Raw genomic sequence first — 18,781 nt, forward strand, 5'->3', positions numbered from 1 at the left:
GGACGGTGGACATTATTAGGCACTTCTGTGAATAATTCACTTAAAGTTATGAAATTCTTTATGCATATGTATTAAATATAAATACATCAAGTTTCTTTAAAAAAACATTTTCAAATGAAATATTTTAAGTTATGATATATAATTTTAAAAATTTTCAAAATATTCCAGACGAATTAATTTTTAATTTTTTCTATTTTTTGTTATTACCCAATGTAAATTCATTTGGAACAAAATTGTGTATGATTTTGTAATTCCAATTAAAGGCTAATTTTTTAGAAATAATTGTATGCACACTTACTGAATTTCCATAAGAATTTTAAATTTTTCTGAACTAAAATTGACTTTTTAACTATCTAAAAAAACTCGAAACATAAAATTCCTAACTTATTTTTTTTTAATGTTTGACCGAAATCTTTATTATCAATTTCGTTTAATATCTTCAAAATTAAAACACTTGGAACATTTCAAAGATATTTGAATCTAATTACAATATCATTTTAAGTAAAGTCCTTATTATGAATTTTTTTCCCTCTAAACTCTTTACATATTTAATTTATTGAACAAGACATTTTATAACACTCTTTTAGTTTAATATAAAAATATATTTTGGTGATGCAATGATAAAAATAAAATTGCATGTTTTCGCCCATTTTATTATTATTATTATTGTTTCAAAGTTCACTGTCCCCTTAAAAAAATCTGCATTGAAAGAAATAGTCCTAAACATTTTTTGAAACTCTCGTTTACTCCGAAATTATATACTCACATTTTCATGTTGATTTATGGAAAAGAAAATTAAGCAAAACAAAAAATATCTAAAATTAATAGATTTTCATTTTCAATCATTAATCCATAAATAAATCTTGTATACACCCATTTAAAATTTGCTTCATTATTTTCGTTTAATAAAACCAGAATTACAAAAACTATATAGATATTTCATTATATTGCTCCTGATAGGTTGTTTAGTTTTAAAAAATTATCAAATATCTTGAAAATTTTGAATTTTTTTTTTTAATTTCATATCACATATTTATTAGAATTATTTTTAGAGCAGACAAAAGTGATAACTAAATGGTTACTATGAAAAATTTCTTTATAAATGTAATATAACTTTGATGATAAAATTTTTACTAAATAAAAATAAATACCATTCACAAAAACTTCTGATGCAGGATTCACATTTAACTGTCGGAAGAATCACAAATAAGAAAACTGACTTTTGATTTTGAACTTTAAATTTCTATTTCATAGTTAAATATAGAATTAATTTATCTAATTTAATTCATTCATAGATTTATTTTACTTAAATCAGCAAATATTTTTATTTAACCACACTTTTAAATATCTGTATCCATTCGTGTTTAGTTAAATCACCCTTTCAAAAATTCCTTTTTATTATTATTTTATAAAACAATGATTCCTCAGAGCTTTCTGCAATTGTAATTGGCTCCTACTCATTTTGATAAAGTTGTGCATAAAAACAATTTCGTTCAAATGCTAGCGAATCGAATTTGTGCATTAAATCGATTATACACTCCTTCTCTGTTTGTTTTTTTAGTATTAAAACTATTTTGAAAAAGAACCAATAATTAGAATAATTGTTAGTCTAATTAATATTCAAAGATCAACTTTAGTTCCTGTTTCATTTTAGCGATATTTTCCTCCCAGCTAATGTATATGTCAAATTCCGATAACATCTCAAAAAGAATGAAAATGGCAATATCTGGCGAGTTTTAGAAATTCGCATCAACTATAATCGCATAAAAAAAATGGCATTTTGTACAGTAGTGTTTCAATTAACGTTATTATTAGTAGTAGTAGTAGTAGCATAATCTTTATGTATTTCAATTCAGCAATTTTTGAGATAAAAATCTAATTAAAATTCTAAAATATTTTTTAAATTTGAAAAAAAATGCAGTTTTTATTTTTATAATAGAGCAATTTAATAGAAAGAAATTATTTTATCAGGTCTGTTATATCTAGAAATATGTTGGGGGGAAAAACAAGCTTTATTTAACATTAGGAGGCATACATTTCAACTATTCATTATTTAGCACCATTTCATCGAAATAAAAAAAAAAAATTATATATTTTCGATCCAATTTAATTTTGAATTTCCATTCCAAATTGAATATTGCCATCCAAAAAGAAAATTGGCACAAATTTTAAATACGGCAAATTATAATACGGATACACACTGGATAAACAAAAGCTTTCAAATACATTTTTAAGACAACAGAATCCTCTATCTATTTCCAGGTATTCTAATAAAGGTTCAGGTATCGGGTTTTTAAAAAAATCTATACGAAAGAGCTTAAATCTCGAACTTGGGAGATAGTTGATGGAAGGGCCAAAGATGGAGAGAAAAGCTTTGCGAATTATTATTTTAAGTTATCAGCTAAATGATGGGAATTATCATTTTATCACTATCAGTTTTTTCTAATAATCATTTTAAAAAAATGAGAGACGCCTTTTTAGAGCAAGGCAAAATTGCGACAAAAGAAAATCGCTACTGTTTCGATTGTGGACGACATTCCTGAATCATGTAGACCTTAAAAAGCAAGACAAAATACTTTTTGAAAGTCGAAATTTCCATTTTTCAACAACCATGAGACATTTGAAAGAGTTTGTTTGAAAAAATAATTAGAACTCCATTTGTAAAAACCCCTGTACTACGCTTTTGAACAGGACATTCTTCGGTTTAAAAACATGGAAGAAAAGGCCTGCGCTCTAAAACAGTTCAGTCTTTCCGTAATTCCGCAAATGTAATTACACAGAGCAGAAGAAAATCTATACAGAAAAAAAAAAAAAAAAAAACTGCATTATGTTTGAAAATTTTTTCCTTATGCGAGTGGCAGTCTTAAGATAGTGAAAAAATCAGATAAAGGACTTACTTTTTCTGCTTCAATATTTCCTTTCATTTCGCTTAAAGATCTAAAACCTTTGAAGGAAAATTTAAGACCACAAACAAATAAATAAAAAACATTTTTACAAATATTTTACTGTACAACACTTTTAAGAGATACAGCTAAACCTCACCAACATTCTTTTACTTGTAGACAAAATTCTCATCGCGCTGTATTTGGAGTGATGGTTTGTATCAATCACAGTATCAGAAGATTTACTTAATATTATCTCTAACCGACTCAAACCTCAAAAAATTGTTTCTGTGTAAACGAGGTATCTTTAATTACATCTTTTGAGAATCACAAAGTGTATGCATTCACAAGTTTCTGAAAATCAGCTAAGGTATTAGCTATCACAGAAGATTGTTTGCAGACTAATTCTTGTATTTACAAATGCACAGAAAAAGAAACGTCATAGAGATTGTAAAATTTAGTTGCAGCTTTAAGAAAACCAAGATAATTAAACATAATAGGTTAAAAAGAAAATTAAACTAACTGAACAAATGCAAATAAAAAATATCATTAGAAAAATCATTAATCTGTTAAGTGAGAATGATTAATAACTAATATTTATCCACTATAGAAATTAATTATACACACAAATGCAAATTAAAGAAAAAACAAAAAATATTTTAACCATCAGTATAGAAAAATCTTCTAATGAAAGAAGATTTTAAACACGACGAAAAATTTCCGAAATAGAGAAAAAAAAATCGGAATTAAAAATTAGTCTTATGTACACATTTAAATCATGATACTGAAATTTAAAATTCTAGAAATCTGCACAATATTCCATAGGAGACATAATATAAAAAATATCCTAACTAATCCATTCCTTTAAATCATTAGAACCTTATCAAAAAATTTCAGAACTATGTAGACTGTAGTATTAAGTAGAAAACCGAAATTTCAGCGAGTCAATAATATCACTAGCATTTTTCTATAAAAAGTTTCATAAGCTAATTTCAAACAGAATTATATGAAATGTCTCATAAGGAAAAGGAAAAATTAATTACCAAGAGAGATATGTTTCCTTCCATATAGTACTAAGGCCTTAAACAATATTCCCAACCATAAAAAATAAAATTTTGTAAATCAGTAAAAAAAATTTGGCAATCAATAATGATTTTTCAAAAGAATTTTCTGTTCGGAGTATCTGCTGAGTATCAAAGTGGTTTAAAAATTTCGACTCTTTTAACTTCAGTGTCAAAGCTTTCATATTTTTTTAGAGGTTTATTTTTAAAAAATGACAATGACCTCAATGGGACAGCCGAATTACTATAAAATTTTCAAAATAAAAATAAAATAGATAGCTTTAGAATATAGAACTGTAACGGAAATTTACCACCTATTCTATAGAAGGCTCTTAATGAAATTCTGCTCATGTACAAAATTTAAAATGTGAAAATAAGTAGTACAATTTTTTTTTAAGGAAACCCTTCTGAAATAGTAAACTAAGAAAGCTTTTGGTTGACTTTTTATGATCTCACCGTTATGCTTTCATCTGAATTTAATTCATTATAAATTAAAAAGTATTAATATTAGTTTATTCTATTTCTAATGTAACAGGATGATGAGTACAAATTAACTCAATTTTAAGAGGTTTTGATAAATTTTTAACGAACATATAGAAATAATATATTGTTCATTGAGTAATTTTCAACCAAGTTAAATATTTTGAAATAAGTGAAATCTTAAAACTTCAAGCAAGTCTTACACTGAGATTACTTAATATAATTAAGAATAAACTAGTAATTTGTAAAAAGAATTATAGACATTAGTATCTTAATGCAATTACGATTTACTCAAGAATCTAAGGATACAATATAGCAACAAGGTTATATAAAATAATTATTCACATCGACATTATAATTTATTATTCCTTACATTGTTTCAAAGCTTGTTTATTTCGGATTATTTATAGACTCTTTTTCTCCACCATCATCAAGAATTTTTTTTCTCCTTTTAAATTTCCTCTGAAATTCAACCAGTGCTTATTTGTTCGAATTTCTTTTAGTAGTTTCATAAATAATTAATACATCCAATTATATGCAATAATGTGTGTGTGTGTGTGTGTGTGTGACAAACATTATTCGGTGGTTCTTATTTACAAGATATATACAAGAAAGCACATTTCCTGTGCATTTTAAAGGAAATTAAAATTGAATAAAAAGGAAATATTAAACATTATATGACTTCGTAAAATTTTTAAAAATCAGCACAAAAATTTTCTTTACAATCTATGACTAATTTAATATCGCACACTCCCTGTATGTTATCGAATCAAAGCTTCACGAAATTTTTAAAAATGAAGACAAAAATTATTTTATAAGTTATGACTAATTTAATATCAAACACTCTATATGTTATTGAATCACATTACTAATGAAAATTCAGCAATTAGTTGTTTGAAAACGATGATTAATCAAGATTGAGGTTTTCATTCTGCTTTAAATTTCAGGATTACATGATTTCTAGAAGATGAAGGTAACAGTTTAATTAAGTAAAGATTTTTATCAAAATAATGAAATAATTGCTTATAGAAATTTAAACGAATTATACCATTAGTGTTGCTTTATATCTCAAAAATGACCGGTGCATTTTAATTTCCAAAACAGGAAACGTACCTTAAAGTTTCAAATACATAAATAAAAGGTGAAATTTTTAAATCAAATAAATTAACTATTTTATTAACAATCACTTATGCCAGATCAATCTCAACAAGTTCTTATTAATTTAAAACACTGTGCATGTCCACTGCAATGGTTACAGGGAAATCTACATGAAGTATATATCTTCCAACAGTAGTTACCTAGACATCAGTAGCACTTCTTATCAATATATTGCATACAATGTAGTATTGACAAATTATTGAAGAATAGGTATTTCCAAAGAATTTTAATGAATTAAAACCAATATTTCAAACGTTATTCAAAATTATTTAACAGACACTTATTATTGACTAAATATAAAATGTAAGTTAAATATTTTTTTAAATCACACAACACAATTTTTGTTGATGAAATTAACACTATTTGTTAGAAATTTCAAATAATTTTTCATTAAATAGAAAATACTTTTGCCTGTTTCAAATCTTCATATATTCAATATCAAAACAAACCCATATGGATTTTCGTTATGAGTCAATGCTCCAATATTAATGCATTCATGCTGGAAAAAGATTTCGGGTTTTTTTATAATTATTATTATTTTTATTTTATAAACATGCTAACAATTCTTTCATTATAACATTGCTGTGAGCGAGGATTCGAGAAAAGGACATTTTTTTATAGTTTTCGGTTATATTTTATTTTATATACGTATATCCACATTTTTCAGCTACTTTCCGTAGCGACTACAGAAATTCTGCTCAAAGTGGAAATACAACATTTATATTAAAAATAATAATAATAATAATAACTTTAACAACAAAAAATACCACACACAAGATACATTTAATACAAATATAATACAATCCTAACATTAAAACTTTTTCAATGCTTTCGAAAACAATTTTTAGCCAACACTAAATCAAAGTACATGAAACTTAGAAAAATATTTTTATGTGCATCATCAAAGTGAAGCTATTGTATTTCAAGCTACATGTCAAACTTACACTAACAATTTTAAATATTGAATTAACAATCTCGTAATGTCTAATTGAAATACTACACATAATAAACATAGGTATATAAAAATTATAATATTCAGACAAGAATTTCACTAGCTGAAACTAATTAAATAATTATCAAAGTATAAATGTGTTCAAAAAACCTGAAATTATGATCATTTAAAAAAAATTATTAGAAACAGCAACCTGCGCATGTATAATCTTTTTTAAGACTAGATCGGAAATGCAAAATAAATAAAAAAAATTATTTGTAAAATAGTATAGCACCTAAGTGTAGAATATTTTATGACAAAATAAATATTTAAAAAAAACATTCACATTTTAAAATTCCCTGCTTCAGCTACTAAATAACGATGAGTATAAATAGAGCATTTTAAATAATCATGAATTAGATATATGTAAAATGAGAATTTTTTTTAACTTTGTAATATTTCATTATCTTGATATCCATTCAATATACATAAACTAATAAATTTAATCAAGAGAGAATTCTGCAAAAATGAGATCACTCATATAATATTTGGCATCATTTATTCATGTATAAATTTTCACATTAAAAATATGAAAAACAATATTAAAGCCACAGTCATAAATTATTAAACATCATTTGATCGATTATTTGAGCTAAGTTGTTTATTGACTAGCATTAGCATAATAATGAGGACTTATATTAGTGCATTTAGCTGTCGTAAATAACACTGACATAATACTTGGAAAACGAATATTTTTTTCACTTAAAACTGTTTATAAAAGGAATATAATTTTATTTGCCATGATCTTTCTGCAACATATCTGTCCTCTGGTGCTTTGAAAGATCTTCGAATATTTTTGCGCATCTTCTTAAATCTAGATTTTAGAAGATACCTGAAATAAAAAGCCCTTCATTATCCTTTTATAGTTGTATTTCACTCGCTTAGAATAAAGAAAATCTAAAATGAAGAATACAATATGTTTTCTTGATTGGTACAATCTTAAAGTGCCTGACTAACAATGACACACAAACTGTACATAATTTTAAAATACTTCACTATAAAATTAACGAATACCAATCATCGTCCAACATTTTAATTAATTGTTAAAATTAAAATTATTAACATGCATAGATTTAAAATATCACATAATTTTAAATATAGCATGCATGCAGTTTAACATATCCAGTAAAATAAAATCAAAGTATACAAAATGAAGACAATGAAAACTTATGTTGACACCGAACATCTTTCCATTTATGTCGATGCAATAAACATGTAACAAACAGTCAGTAAAAATTTCGCACTTTAAGTTCAGTTTCGAAACTTTGATGATACATAATTATCATTCAAAAGTGGATTTTTAAAAAGACATATCAAAAGTGCAACAAAGAAAACAAAGGAACAGAAATTTAAACGCGGTTTGCAAATTATCGGAAGACAAATCTTATTTGTTTTTTGTGATTTTCTCAACAAATATTAATATATGGAGCTAAGCCGGCAGTTAGTGAGATTCAAAATTAAAAGACAAAAATTGAGGTTACAGAATGTTATAAATATTTTTTTCAGTCAGATCTGGAAACACACGAAAACTAGCATTCCTAAATAATGTCAATGTCTGAATGAAAATAATTTTCATTTTAGGATGGGAATAATTCACATGGAACAAATAATGACATAAACAGTTATTTTCACTTCTGTGAAAAGAGAGCCTTCTATAATGACATAACTGGTATTATCAATAGTCATCTCAAGACAGTAATGAAATATGTAATAAGTTGAAAGTAGAAATTCAAAAGGTCTAGGAAAAAGCGTTAATTTTGTTGATAAACTTTCTATTCCGTACTAGTCGAAATAAAAAAAATAAAAATAAAAAAATTATAAAGTTTATATAAGCTTAGACCATGTTCATTTAGACATTATTAATCTAAATTCGACATACTGGTAAGGCAACAAAAATTGAAAAACAGTTCTATAATCTATACCTGTAGAACTTTAAACAAATAAATAGAACAACGATAGCAGCAAGAAAATAGTCAATTTTTGATGTACCCAATTTTTTGATTGGTCACATTTCGAAATAAATCAAATGCAAAATTCCGCAGACGTAATTCGTTTTGAAATATCAATTTTTTTTAATCCTTTATTATGATTTTTAAAAATCTACGCAGAAATTCAAAGATGTCATCAGAAAGCTGATTAATTTTTTTCGCCAAATTTTAATATTTGTATTTGGCAGTCAGTTCTCTTAATTACTTAAATTTCGTCCAGAAAGGGATTCTTATATTTTATCACTGGATTTTCGACATCTTATTCTATTTGCATTTTCATGATTATATTACCTAGGAAAGAGTTTTAAAAAAATGAAATTGTGCTAAGAGATGCTGATTTATAAAGGAGGATGTTATTAAGGATGAATTCTGTGAGCCGTTGTCAAATACCGATATATGACAATCCTGGTTGCGAAAAACAGATTTTATCTTCAACTCGCAGATATGATAGTAACATAAATTCAATTTTTCTCATCGCTTACAAAAAAGAAAGACTTTAAAATGAGTACTTGCTACTAAATCAGAATTTCACAAAAACATAGTAGAATGCTTTTCAGAAATTTTAAACAGAAATTTGCACATCATTTTTAAACAAAATTCATTAATTTGCTAATTATTTTTATATTTTTCAGAATTTTCTTGTCATTTACAGGTACTTTACATCAAACCTTTTAAACACAAAATATACAAAGATTTTTTTATCGTTTGAAAACTATTTTGCCTTATTAATCGATTTACTTCTAAAACAAATTGAAATCAGTAACTACATAACATATTTTGAAAAATCCTTCGCTAGTTTATTTTTATCTTTACTAAAAAAACATATGAAAACAAATTTTTATTGCCTTTGGCAATGTTTTTTTGTTTGTTTGTTTTTTGATTAACAGTGAGTAAAAAAATAGCTTAATTTATTGAAAATATTTTAGAAATACTTGCCCTGCTTTAATGTACACAGAATGTTTCATAAACGATACTTTGCAATTTGTAATACATTTCAGAGAAGAGACAAAATGATAAAACTAGCAATGCAGCTCAAAAAATATCCAAATTTTACTATAAATATTAGAACACTTACTTCTTCCAAGCTTCCTGAATAATGCAAGCAGCTCTTGTTTCAGCAGTTAAAGTATTTCCATTTATACTTTTATCATATTTTAATCTGGAATAATTAGCATCTTCGAAGCAAGTCTCTTGGTAATTTCGCCACATGACTTCGGTCTCATGAGATTTCCGAATGGGTAGTGGGATTTTGGATGGTGATATTTCCAAATATTTTTCATTTGTAAAGGATGGTGCACTAAATGCTTCAATAACATGCTGACATCTTTTCAAAAGAGCAGTATTTGAGCATAAATCTAAATTGCTAGATGAGAATCGGTCAAAAATAAACTAAATTAAAATACTATAACAGGATTTTACAAAAGGAAGCATGCTTAAATTAAAATAAATGGTAATAAATTATAACAAAATGATTTTTTATTACTTTTCCCAAAATTCATCAACATTTGAATAAAGGAAAATTATAATTATGTCTTCCTGGGGATATAAAATAAGTAAACTTTTCAGAAAGAACTTAAGTTTGTATAAATATTGATACTTTAATAATAATAAGTAATAACTGTTAACACTTCAAATAATAAAATTAAAAGGCTTTAGTTTTTGCTAATTGTCCATAAATAACTAATAACAATCAAAGATGAAGAACTGATCATGATTGGAAATATTCTCATATCAAAAATTGGATGAAGAAATCAATTTTAAATTCCATACATCTTTCTTCTATGATTTAAAATTCATAACTACCTTTCTGTCTGCATTTTAAAAAATGAAGTTTAATTTTTAGTAACATAATGTATTAATATCAGAGGTAAAAATTTAAAAAAAAAATGTTTTAACTTTTTCTTATACAGAGTGCTTACAAAATATTTTGAAAATTTTTTAACAGAGGCTAAGTAAACCAAAATAAACATTTTTTGTCATAGGAAGCGTGGCCAGATATGGCGTTTTTAAATGCTGGTGACGAATGAAAATGTAAAAAGTGAAATGAAAGAAAGACCAAATGATAATTTACAAACTGCATAATGAATAGTGTCAATACTCAAATCAGCATGCTTCATATATTATCAGCGTAAAAAAAAAAATCCAAATACGGCGATCGCTGTGGAAAAGTCCAGCAATCTGCATATGTGGTATCTAAATAAATGCACTATCTACAGTCTTCCGCAAGCACATATATGTAAAAAGATGTATTTTTTAAGCATAGCATGTTTTCTGTTTTATAATATTTTATTTTCTAAATATAGGATTTTTATGTTTTATAATAATGCATTTTTTATTGAAAAGATTTCTTTAAATTAAATGTGTATTTTTAAATTTTAATATCTAATTCTGCAACAACACAGCAATTTTAATATTTCATTCTGCAACACTGTAGAAGCACAATAGCTTCTATTGTAAAACAAATTATATATATATTTGGTTTTAATAAAAACAATGAATGATCATAAAAATGAAAAAAAAAACTATTACCAAAAAATTAAGTCAACTTTTATAAGATTAACAATAAAAATCTGCGATATTTGTAAACATTTCTTAAAATTAACAAATTACCAGTTAATTTAGATGTATACATCATTTCTGAAAATATTGACATTGATGTAGAAACATCATAGCACGATCAAAAATTTTATATTTGACTTTTATGCATGCATCAACGAATAAAATTCGACACGGCTGGGATTGAAAGTGTAAATTTCTTCCTGCCACTAACTCGCCATTTTTAATTATTTAGAACACTTTATTTATAGCTTTATAAAGCGGAAAGCTAAAGCAATCCAAAATGGCTACTATCATAAAATTGGCAAAACAGTCACGAAATAGACGATAGAATAATGCCAAGTTCTGAGTTTTTTCAGAACACTTTTTTAATAGAAAAGAATAGCAGTATTTAGAAATTAACAGATTACTAAATTTCAGAAGTAAGCGATTCGATAATATTTTGTAATTTTTTTTTTTTTTTTTTTTCAAATTTATAAAATTAAGACGCCAGCTCTGCATTTAGAACAAAATAAAAATATAAATTCCAGTTGATGCATTTAAAAAAGTGTTGAAGCCAACACCAGATAATATATTGTATCGCCTCAAAATTTAATAACGCTCATCAAGTAAGAATCTTGTGCAATAAACTGCTTTAAAGCTTTTTAAATTTAAATGAAATCTTTTTTTTTATACCGACGTTAACAGCGTTACAGCTTTAATACGTTTAACGTGATTCAACGATTCGATGAAACAATATTATTTTAAATTTCCCTACAATAAAATTCATTGTTGCAAATTATTTCCAAAACTAAATTTTAAAAAATTACGAAAGAAAACAAAAACAAAAATAGTGTCATTCAAACAAAATTGTCAATGAAAAGCCACTTTTTATAACCTTTAAAACGGTGTAAAAATATTTGTGTGATAATATACTTCGATGTTACGGCGGAAACATTAAAATTCTATTGTTATTTTTTAATTACGCTTTTAATTAAAATTTTGAAAAATCAGTTCTTAGCTAGTCATTAATACACAAGAAGCAACTTCTTGCCGAATTTCATGTTCTTAAACTCGATAGTTTATGTCGCACGTCAGTCAGAACAAATCTTTATGCGGGCAGAGAAATTTCATCAAGGAAAAAATCTAATAGTGAAAAATAAAAGCCAAAAATCATTGAAAGAATGACAGAATCTGAGCCCTAAGGAATAAATGTTTTGAAAAACTGTTATTTATTTAAAAGTTTTAAGTAAGATAGTTTAAGATCTAACAATTTTTTTTCCTTAAGAAAAACTAAAATTTGGCGCGATTCATCCAACAAATAATAATTTTCAAATGGATGGAGACATATAAAAAAAAAAAAAAAAAAAAAAAAAAAAACATCGCAAAAGAAATTCCAATCATTGAAATCTTATAGTTTCAAGTTAAAATTCTATCATAATGAATTTTACGCAATCGTCTAACGTAATAAAACATTGAATTGAAATATAGTATAGCAAAATCCCTTTAATAAGTCATTCAAGGGATTGCTTCAAAACAATATATTAACGAAAACAATGTTAGAATGTGTAATATAATAAAGACGCTTCACTGCAAGTGTTTTAGAGCAGCTTTTCCTATGTTCGATATTTTTCTTTGGCGCAGCAAATCAATCCTACGGTATTCTTATTTTCCGTTGATGGGATCAATCTGCATATTCAGGTTTAACAACACATAAAATCTTAAACATATACTCAGAAGACATAAATAAAATAAATTCTTCGCCATCTTCTCGTACAAATACTATATCCACTTCGAAACAATAATCATTTCGTCTTTCTTTTAGGTAGTAATTGCATTTAGATAGTACCTGCATAAATATAACAATTTGTATTAAACGAAAGGGTTTTTTTTAACTAGTTTTCGCTTTATTTCTTCTTGATTCGTTTGTTAATTCAATTATTTCGAACACAGAAACATATATTATTTAATATAAGTAAGTAATAATATTATTTAAAAAAAATTGTTTCTTTAAGTTTGAAGTACAATTAAATGAGGTTAGTGGTATTCGAAAAATTTGTAATTAGGGAATAGTTGCAAAAGTAATTCTTGAAATGCCATAAGTAGTAAAAAAAAAATTTACAAATACGGATGTTAAATTTCCATGAGATGGCGTGTTATATCAATTTCCAGAGTAGAAGCGCTATTACAAAATTCAAACATTTCTGGTTATAATTGTAGATTTAATTTCAACGTTGTTGCATTTTTTAAAATTTGTACTCTGACAAGGATAATTATTTGTTCGTTATATAACTTTTCATTTTGTACATGAAATATTGAAAGAACAGATGCATAAAAAGAGAGAGACTACTGATACAGAAATATGTGAATATTTCGCTAACTTATCATTTGCTGCCGCGAAAATCTGCAAGAATTGTTAGCTGAAATCAAATTTAATTTTCTTCTAGATGCACTATTAAACGATAACAGAAAGGCACTGTTGAAAAATAAAACAAAATAAAAAAAATGATTTATACATTAATATATGTAGTATATATTCTCCAGGAATTTAATTTTTTTTTAAAAGATCGTTCTTACATATAAATTAAGTCGTTAAAACTCGTGATGAATGAAAATCTGATAATGCGCTCTTCAACAATATACATCTTCACTTTTAATATAAGTTTTTACTCATAAAATATACTGTTTTTCCATAAGGCTTACAAAAGAATAGACCTGATGAATTTACATTGAATCTAATCACTCACTTTCCATATTTCAAACAATGTGATTATTTCCTATTCAGAAGAATTCAGAACCGAATTAAGTCTCCTAGGGGTGTGGGAACTGCTGTTTCACTACCCACTATGTAATCTAGCCGGTAAGAACTATAATATTTCTTTCACAGTTCGAAAGAGCTACATCAACATCTTCTATTAATCTTTTTTTGTTTTGTTCTTTCTATGTAAAATAAATCTACTCTTGTCCTTGTAAAAAATACCGTGGCGTCGTTACTTGAAGCTCTGAAAATTTTAAGAGAAGGAATCATTCCATACTTCCACAGGGGCCCTGAATAATGCAAATCGCTAGACCACCTTTCCTTCCAAATTTTTAAAACCCAATATTTTTTTATCGATTTTAATTCAACAGTTTTAAGTAGTAAATTTCGACAAAATGCAATCGCAAGTCACTTTCTAAAAATATCGATTTCAATATTTTATGTCTAAAAAAAATGCACAGCTAAAATTTGAAAGTAACTTTAAGCAAAACAGTAAAAAGACTACTTTCTTTACTACACTCTAAATAATATTATAAAAGGAGAAAATATTTTTTTAATTTAAAAAGCATCTAATTGTTTACTTATAAAATAGCATAATATATAAATTGTAAATAGTAATTAGGAATCTCACTACAATAAAGTTGGAAAATTAGTTTATACAATATTTTATTTTGATGTGAATAAGTTTGATTGTAAAGCCTCTGTAATTAAATGAAATTATAAAATTAAATAATTTTTTAAATACTGCTAAAAACTTAAGAGGTCAGGGGCCCCTTGACACTTGCCAACTTAGCCTATTTAATAATTCGACTTTTTTTCCCTCTCTTGATTAGAATTATTTAAGTAATCTTTTTGGTCTGTTGACATAAAAGCTCCCGTGTTGTAGATTCAAATCTGTTGTGAATTTAATTATATTTATTAGAAATGACTTTACGGGCACGTTTCGATGTGCCCATTGATTCGGATGCTCTTAAAGCAATTCTTTTTTGTGATAACTATGTGCATTTTGCAGACATTTTGCTATAGAAAAAGTCTAGTTGGCTACAAAATGAGCCTACAGGTCGCAGAACTTTAATCGAAATCAACGTAAAATTTCAAAAAGAGCAACTGAATTTAGAGAATTAGTTTATTTATTGAAAGAAACTAAGTCAGGTTTATGATATTGAATTGCAGGAGAAACTGTTGCTTTGATATTTAAAGAGGATTTTTAAAAAATATTTCCTATTCTCAGTATTACATGAATGAACATTCATTTTTTAGTTTGTTTGTTTTTTTTCTTTTTTTTACGTAATTTGCTTTCAATCGAAATCTTGATTAAATCTTCAGTATATTTTCGTTATAGACATTTGTAATCGTGTTATTAACAAGAAATGAATAATTTCCTTTTAATATATTGTTAAACTAGTCGCCTTTGGCAACCAGCCGGTTCGCTATTATAAATGCTCGCTAAAATTTTCAATTAAATGTTTATGTACCGTAGTAGTTTATGTACCGTATCTCTTAATAGCTTCTTCAGCAAAATATTTTTAAGCTTCAAATTTTGATACTCATATAACTCATTCTATTACAGAAGCCTACGATATTCTTTGTACGTACATTGTGCTATATATCTCTAATTTTCTGTCAGCTCTCGTAGGATTTAAATTTTAATTTGAAATGGAAAAGATAAAACTTCAATAAATACGAAAACTTTTTTGCTGAATCCAACATATTTTTTAAGAATATGACAACAGAAAATCGAATCCTTCAGCATTGTAATCTTATGCGTATCACAGAATAGTTTTTTAATAATTTATGCAATATTTCCAAGAATTATTCAATAAAAATTTTTTAATTCTACATAAATTTAGTTTCATCTTCAAAAGATTTAATTGCGATAAATAATATTTTATTTTATTACAATCAGTAAATGCATTTACTTTATTTCAATCAGTAAATGTACATCTGAAAACAATTATGATGTCTAAATTTTGAATAGTCTTTCGTTCCTATAAATCATATTCAGAAAGATTATCTTGATAGTCTAAGTTTCAATCTTTTTAAATCAAGCTTTACCAAGTTATAATTCTTTGATTATTATTATTTTAGAAAAATCAACTATTAAATTATTTTAGGCAATCAGTCTTGGAGAGAGTACAAACTCTGAAAGGTGTATTTTCTTGATAAAAAATCGCGCGTTTTTATAGAACAGAGACTTTCAGATTTTCATAACTCAATTAATTAAATTAATTGCAAAAGAATAGAACTTTTTTTATTTAAAATATCAGTGCCTCAAGAATATTTTATTAAACATGATTCACTAAACAGAGGAACTGTATAAAAATTTAAAATTTTTCATTCATCAGAACCTTTACTGATATAAACTGAATAAAATATAATTATTTCATTTACACCATTTTTAATCAAATATATATGCCAATAAGTAATGTGTTAGAAATTAGCTGGTGTGCTCTGATTAGAGCGGATTCCTGTAGAATTTTAAAAAAATCACAGAAAACTTTTTCTCACTTTTATTTTTTTAAAGAAGGTATCACATTTCATATTTATTTCATTTCATAGAGACACGTGTTGAAAAATACAGTGAGGTTTCCTAGGTTTAGTTTGTAGTAAGCGTTAATTTAATCTTTCATTTTCAGTTTCTGTCAACGTGATTGTAACACGCTGATAAAAAATATTTTTATCCCATGCACGCCTAAATTGCTCATGCAGGTCAAATTTTATTTCTATTTTGAGCAACAAAAAAAATCGCTGAAAATATGGTATTCAAAATACTTAAAATATTGAAATACCCTTCAGCTTTCATTTATTATGAAATTAATAAATGATCAATACGAAATATCATTTGCATAAAGAAAAACTTTTCCTCTTCCATTTTTGTATGACGATACAAAAAAAGGAAGTAAATCAAAATAAACCCAGTTTACAGTACATGGAAAACTTTTACATAAAAATTATTTAGCATTTAATACATTTCTTTTAATATAGAATAATCTTATATTTAATGTTGATTGTTTATAAACATTGCTCATGAGTAATTACATTTCAATTTGCATAATATATACTTGAGAAAACATTTTAATTTGTTAAGTATATTATTTTAACTAAGGTATACAGCTAAGACCTTTAAAAGTTTGTTTCTAGCAACCACAGACATTTTAGAAACACACATATTTGAAAAAAAGAGTTTAATTTTGTTTTCAAAATTTTTCATAGAAACTTCATCGATTTTGATGGTACATTTTACAAGACAGACCATTGTACATCGAGTTACTAAATTTAGCACAAATATATTTGGGAAGAAGATATGTGCAATTCAGTGCATCCCAGAAACACTAACGCACAAAAATAATGTTATATCTAACTAAATTTTCATACAATTAAGAAAAAACTTCATTAATTTTATTGTTTCATCAATCTTTAAGTTACGTGTCTTTATACTCTTAAAGAATATATGTGTAGATATTATAGATCATAACTTAGATATCATCTTCCATTTAATTTATAAATGAAAAGATAAAGTTTTCATATATAAACATGAATAATAGATTTTTAATTATGTGATTTGGTGTATTTTTATTACTATATTAGGTTTGTTAAGTGATTTATTTTATATACATATGAATTATTTATTCGATTATTAGAAATCCTAAAGCTTTGGATATATTTCATTTCAAAAAATAAAAAAATTATCAGCTGTTAAATTCTGTCATACATTTCAACTAATTAATAATATATAAATTAATATCTAAATGTCCCAATTATCTTAAAACAAGTAGAATGTCTGTAATAGTTAAGTTCAGGTGTAGTTTTTTAGAAAATAATTTCACTATTTTAGATTTCTTCTTACAGATTATTGATTTTCATTTCTGAACTATATTTGGTATACTTTGATTGTGAATGAATGATTCAGAGAGTTGATATGATTTCCAAACCTATATTTTAAGCTTGCCGCCTTTGGATGCCAATTGTTTCGTCGAGATTAATGGTTGCTGAAATTTTCAACTGATTTCCTGAACAAATTATTCTTAAACTCCAAATTTTGATTATCTATTAATCTGGTAGATAGACATGCCTTTTTCCTTATGTTTAAGTACCAAAGTTTAGTTAAAATATCTATACATTTTTTCACCAACATTATTCTTGCCAAAAGCTAATATGTTTTTAGCAAATCTAGACGAATCACTCCCTAACCCCTTTTTTCAAGGAGTTATGAATGATTTATTGGAGGTTTATGACCCGTACGGAAATGTCCGGAACGGAAGAGTCCCAATACCAAGTATTTCATATTGCCCCTTCGAGAAAACCATTCTAGTATTTCCATAAACGCACACGCTTTAAGAGGGGGCGGGAAGAAAAGGCCATTAAGCGTTATCTTAACATGTGTTGGTCCCCCTGGATTACTTTTCCGAATTCTTCCTTTGTGTAGGTTTGTCTTCCATGATACATCCGTTAAATAAACCTTTACAACTATGTACCCAATTTATGGTATACAACGTATGGGGAAGCAAAAAAAGTTTTATTTCTACTTCTTGGGAAAATTAAGTATTTTTCAAAATTAAGTACTTTTAAGGCACTTAAAAATTATTCACAAATTTAAGCAATTTTCATGACGCTACACACCCATGTCTTTTCTATCTTTTAAAAATAGTTCTATAAGTCAAAGGAACATGCCTAATATAATTTTAGTTCTTTCCCAACAAATATTTATAATTGCTGAATAACTGATTTTGAAAAAAGAGTGTAATTTCTTTTAATATTTTTTTTAAAAAAATTATTCAAATTCAGAATGTCCAGATTTATTGAAAATACCTTAAAAATAACCTAATTTCCTTGAATATGCAATTTTTTCTGTTTAGCATAGCTAGCAATACAATACAATTAAATATGACTGAGTATAGTGTAGACTGTATAAGACATAGAATTTTTTC

At 26.0% G+C, this 18,781-nt stretch overlaps 1 protein-coding gene across 1 annotated transcript in view; it reads right to left on the minus strand.

Annotated features, from left to right (window-relative positions):
* Nucleotides 1-7,029: 7,029 nt before the first annotated feature.
* LOC129959476 (inversin-like) overlaps nt 7,030-18,781 on the minus strand; it is a 56,010-nt gene continuing 44,258 nt past the window's right edge. Inside the window, exons 15-16 of the mRNA XM_056072324.1 lie at nt 9,636-9,923; nt 7,030-7,404 (exon numbers count right to left, since the gene is read on the minus strand). Coding sequence (XP_055928299.1) covers nt 7,275-7,404; nt 9,636-9,923 — 418 coding nt within the window. The 3' untranslated portion in view covers nt 7,030-7,274. The remainder of the gene's footprint in view (nt 7,405-9,635; nt 9,924-18,781) is intronic.

This window comes from Argiope bruennichi, chromosome X1, assembly GCF_947563725.1.
Source record: "Argiope bruennichi chromosome X1, qqArgBrue1.1, whole genome shotgun sequence".
Taxonomy (NCBI): Eukaryota; Metazoa; Arthropoda; class Arachnida; order Araneae; family Araneidae; genus Argiope; species Argiope bruennichi.